The sequence below is a fragment of the Ricinus communis genome, chromosome 10 (assembly GCF_019578655.1).
Source record: "Ricinus communis isolate WT05 ecotype wild-type chromosome 10, ASM1957865v1, whole genome shotgun sequence".
Taxonomy (NCBI): Eukaryota; Viridiplantae; Streptophyta; class Magnoliopsida; order Malpighiales; family Euphorbiaceae; genus Ricinus; species Ricinus communis.
In genome coordinates, this window is record NC_063265.1 from 1,138,772 (window position 1) to 1,143,700 (window position 4,929).

The window sequence follows — 4,929 nt, forward strand, 5'->3', positions numbered from 1 at the left end:
GCCAAGAACTTCTTTGCTCTTATTCGAGAAGGTAAGACTCGAAGGTTTTGGCTGGAAGGAGACTTGCTTTACACAAAAAGGAGGAGGATATATGTGCCGCTCCATGATAATCTAAGGAAGGAAATCCTTAAAGAGTGCCACGATAGCAAGTGGGCAGGTCATCCCGGCATTCAACGGACAATGGCACTTGTGGAGAATGCCTACTATTGGCCCCGCATGAGGGAAGATGTGGAGGCCTATGTGCGGACTTGTCTTATGTGCCAACAAGACAAGATGGAGCAACAAGCCCCGGGTGGTCTACTAGAGCCACTTTCTATTTCTGAGAGACCATGGGAGAGTGTCTCCATGGATTTTATTGTAGGGCTTCCTTTGTCAGAAGGATGTGCATGGATCTTTGTGGTGGTGGATCGGTTCTCTAAATACGGCATCTTCATTCCAGCTCCAAAGGCCGTCACCACCGAAGAAGCTGCCCGCCTGTTTATGAAACATGTGGTAAAATATTGGGGTGTGCCAAAATCCATAGTGAGCGATCGGGACACTCGCTTCACGGGTCGGTTTTGGACGGAGCTATTAGGCACCGACCTCGGGGTTCTCTACGAGTATGCAACCCCAGACGGATGGGCAAACAGAGAGGATCAATGCACTTCTGGAACTTTATCTGAGGCACTACGTGAGTGCCAATCAACGAGATTGGGCGAAGTTGCTTGATGTTGCCCAATTCTCTCATAACTTGCAAAGGAGTGAGTCTACCGGCAAGAGTCCGTTTGAGATAGTTACGGGCCAACAACCCTACACGCCGAGCACTCTTGCCTAGGGGGTCAGCCAGCCCACCGCTTTAAGCTTGCGAAGGAATGGAAGGAGCAAGCAGATGTCGCACGAGCCTACTTGGAAAAGACATCTAAGCGGATGAAGAAGTGGGCGGACAGGAAGAGGAGACCAATGGAGTTTCAAGAAGGGGATAAAGTGCTCGTCAAGCTATACCTGCATGGGAAGGCCGACGGACTTCATTGGGGGCTCCGAAGAAGGTATGATGGGCCTTTCCCCATTATTAAACGAGTGGGAAAGGTGGCGTACAAGGTTGAACTTCCCCAAGGCATCAAGATCCATCCTGTTTTCCACATAAGCCTGTTGAAGCCCTGCAAGGAGGATCATGATGACCCAAGCCGAGGCAAGTCTACGAGAGCTCCTTTGAATGTGCGGGCTCAGTATGACAAAGAAGTGGACTACATTATCTCCCACCGTAAGGTGCCACAGTCCAATCAACCTCCTATGACAGAGTTTCTAGTCAAGTGGAAGGGACTCCCCGAGAGTGAGGCAAGCTGGGAGCCAATTCGCGACTTGTGGCAATTTGAGGAGAAAATTAAAGCTTACGAGGAGCAGGCAACAGGGGCGTTGCCAGATTGAGTGGGGGAGAATGTCACGCCCCGCCTCGCAGCTAGCAAGGGAAGGCTGCACAACACGGCCGTGTTGGATTTTAACACTGCCCATGTTGCCAACACGCCCAAGGACACGCCCGTGTTGGTTGAATACAAATGCAAAGGACCTAGAAGCTTCGGGAAACACGGCCACAGTAGGTAACACGACCAATTACCCAAAGACTGTAGTGTTCCAACACTGACACGGAGCACGGCCATGTTGGCGGATAGGGGGAAAAAAACTATAAATACCCATTCCTTGTATCATTTAAAAAGGTTAGGAAGAGAGCTTGTGTAGAGAGAGAAAGTGTGCTCATTGTAAGTAGCTTTAGTGTGAATTAATCAATACAAGTATACACTTCCACAACTCTTGCGTCTCTTTGTGCCACTTTCGTGAATTTACTTCCAGCTATCATTCGGGTTTGGCAATCGACTTTCGGAAATCAAGCAGGTTTTGGTTAGAAAACAAAACTCACGTGGCACAAGGTGATGCCAAACTATGCCAATACCTTGTGTGATTGTGTCACACGAGCCCAGCTTAGTTTTGTGAGCAGGCAAACCCAATAAATTCACAATGCCTTGTCATCTCTAGCAACATTTACTAGGTTTTAAGCCATAATCTAACATTTGAAAGCAAGAGAACAAGTGACCTCTCTAGTTTGCCTAAAGTAGTGTTAAATCTCTTTCTGCAAACACTTCAGAAGGAATTAATATAACACCAAAATGGCCACTCTCAACAGGTCAAGGTTGCTACACAGTATGCATACGCACCCATAGCATGTCATATTAAAAGTTACCCAGATGTTATCGCATAGAACAAAAATGGACTTATTCTTTTTTGATTGTGCAACTGACGCAATCCTAGAGTTCATGCTATGCGGAGAAAATAAAAGTTTGTCAAAGATAAACATTAATTTCATTATGCAGATCAAAGCTGGCTAATCATCTGCCACCAGAGCAAAATAGACAAACAATGGGACCGAGCTACTCTTATAACGTGAGCACTTTACAGCCTGCTCAGTATTTTCAAATTAAAAATTCAATAAAAAAACTTGGGGTGTATTGAAAATGGTCACACTACCAACAAAAGAAAGAAAGAAATGACTTCAGAAGTTGAGACAACCAATCAATCACTTCCCCATTTTCTCAAAACTCTCTCCTTAGCAGAGGCCTGAACATAAACATCCTTCTTTGATGTATCACCAAAATCAGCAGGAGAATTCGGAGATGTATTTTTCAAGATTCTTGATGATATAAAAGCAAGGCCATTTCTTGTTCCTCGCAAAGCATGCAATGATGGATTGATGATAACTGCAAGCATCATTTCCCCTTTTGCAACCACAAGATACTGCAATGTGAAATAATTTCATTGAGAGAGGTGGAGAGAGAGTAATTACACAACATTCAAGATTCTCAACAGGAAAATGCTTACCATAGCAACAATACCTAGGATGGCAAGAGCTGCTTGTTGTGCTTCAGGCCAGAAATTGTCACCATTGGACCAGCCAAATCGTCCACCCCATCCAAACCAACCCCCTCCACCAGAAGTTCCTCCTCCACCTGCTTCCTCTCTCTTCTGGATTTCCTTGTTCCATTTCTCAAATTCACTTTTCTTCCCTCCAAGTGCACTTTCTAATGCTTTCCTAGCTTGTTCCTGCACCATAGATATTGAAAGGCTAAATATATATAGAAATGCATCTAAGGCTAAGTTCTCTTAGTCTTTATATCCTCTCTCATAGAAAGGTCAAAGTACTGTTAGCATAAAATCTACAAACTTCCTAAAATCAACACAACATTAAGGAATTGGGAAACTCAAATACAGGCTTTAAATAAATAGTTAGCTCGTCATACTCCCTCATGCGAAATGACTATCATTTCATGGACTGAAAGAAGCAATTTCCAACAACCTCAGCACAATAAATTTCCAGTAGTTAGGCCTATCAATGATAATATCCTGATGAACTATCCTAACTAATTTTCACAGCACTCAAGTATCACTGCAGGTCATGGGCTTAAAATGCTAGTATACAACGTTATGCTAAGAGTTTAAAAAAAAGAAGAAATAGTACAGAAGAAAGAAGCAGGCTGCAGATATTTGCACAGACATACAACAGTAGTAGAATTAAGCAGAAAAGAAAATTTGGAGAACTTATTGTGCTGTGGAAAGAACCGAGATATTGAATTACGGACATAAAGCAGTAATCAAGAAGATGCAACCAAACCGCTTACTAACCAAATACACCTTTATAACCTTAACTACAACAGACACTTACCTTTTGAACAAAAGATTGTCTTAGGTTTACAATGAGGACCACATTTCGCACATTTCAACCAAAATGAGTTTTGAAAACCTTAACTCTGATAGAGTTCAGAGCAGGAACCAAGCAATCCATCATCAAAAGAACCAGAAAAGTCCTCAAAAGCTGTCTTCAGTGCAAAGTACAACTTTTCAATTGCTAGCTCTCGAGAAAATCTGAGAACTTCCAAATTTACGCTTTTGTTAACTCATCTTTCTTTCACGTTCATTATCCCATCCCATCTAAGAACATACTCAACAAAATTTAAATTTACAAACCTTTGTTAACTTGACTTTACAACAGAATCCAACAATTTCTCAGTTTGCATTCATTAATGAAAAGTTTTTTTTTTTTCAATTACCTCCTTGCGACTGCTGCTACTGCCGGAGAAAAGGCAAGTAAACTTGGCGTTGCACTTTAGTTGCTGCTGCAAAGAGACCCAGCTCTGTTTCCCGTTTTCCGCATCGTGGAAGCGGAGACCAGCAGAGTCGGGTCGACTCCAACAGCTCAGAGAGTTTAGGTTAACAACTTGCGCCATGCTTATTGCCTCATCTTTTTCTTCTATGTACTGTTTGACTTCAGATGTCTTCGCTCCACGGTCGCATTTAGGTGTAAATAATGAGACCAAATCGGTTCGGGTATGGGTCAGGTTTTGAAAAATCTGTACCCTCGCCCGACATGGAAGAGTTGTGCCTGATCCATCACTGACTCGTCTCTGGATCTTGTGATTGTAACCATACTGGGTTCGGGTTGGTTTGTTAACATGGGAATTGAGGCTACTCTCACCGTCACTAGACTTTGAAGCCCCTATCACCAAAAGTCTTTAATTTTTAATTTATAACACTAAATTATTTCAATTTTAATTTTATTATCACAAAAGATACTCATATAATTTTCAGGAAAAAATACTATCAGAATAATGATGTAGCGTGTCATATGTAAATAAATTTAATTTCTAATAAAATTAGATATATACCACGTCATTAAATGGATTCAAAATAAATTAAATAAAAATTTATGAACTAAATTGTAATTTTTTTATTTATCTCTAAAAATTAATAAAATAATTATTTTTCTCAATTTTTTTCTCAGCTGGCTGTTATTTCTTCTTCTTTACCAATTTTTATTTTTTTACTAAACCAAGTGGCGCTGCGACCATATAAATGAAGCCCGTGTCATTGTGAGTCTATTTATACCGACATTGGAAAGTACTAGCA

At 41.6% G+C, this 4,929-nt stretch overlaps 1 protein-coding gene across 2 annotated transcripts; it reads right to left on the bottom strand.

The window, feature by feature from the left end:
- Window positions 1-2,308: 2,308 nt before the first annotated feature.
- Window positions 2,309-4,409, bottom strand: LOC8284160. 2 transcript variants are annotated; one of them, XM_002520515.4, is made up of 3 exons: window positions 4,074-4,409; window positions 2,848-3,069; window positions 2,309-2,763 (listed from the first exon to the last, which is right to left on the bottom strand). In XM_002520515.4, the coding sequence occupies exons 1-3, from the start codon at window positions 4,248-4,250 to the stop codon at window positions 2,542-2,544; spliced, it is 621 nt and encodes a 206-aa protein (XP_002520561.2). In that variant the 5' UTR covers window positions 4,251-4,409; the 3' UTR covers window positions 2,309-2,541. The 2 variants fall into 2 exon arrangements, with proteins under 2 accessions (XP_002520561.2, XP_015575558.2); XM_015720072.3 differs by having other exon boundaries at window positions 2,586-2,763; window positions 2,862-3,069; window positions 4,074-4,332.
- Window positions 4,410-4,929: the final 520 nt, after the last annotated feature.

Excerpts from the sequence above, each read along its gene's own strand:
- LOC8284160 (XM_002520515.4), bottom strand. The coding sequence starts at position 4,250 with ATGGCGCAAGTTGTTAACCTAAACTCTCTGAGCTGTTGGAGTCGACCC. Across the intron at positions 3,070-4,073 it reads GTAGCAGCAGTCGCAAGGAG|GAACAAGCTAGGAAAGCATT; the intron begins GTAATTGAAAAA and ends TCTATGGTGCAG. Across the intron at positions 2,764-2,847 it reads TCCTAGGTATTGTTGCTATG|TATCTTGTGGTTGCAAAAGG; the intron begins GTAAGCATTTTC and ends TTCACATTGCAG.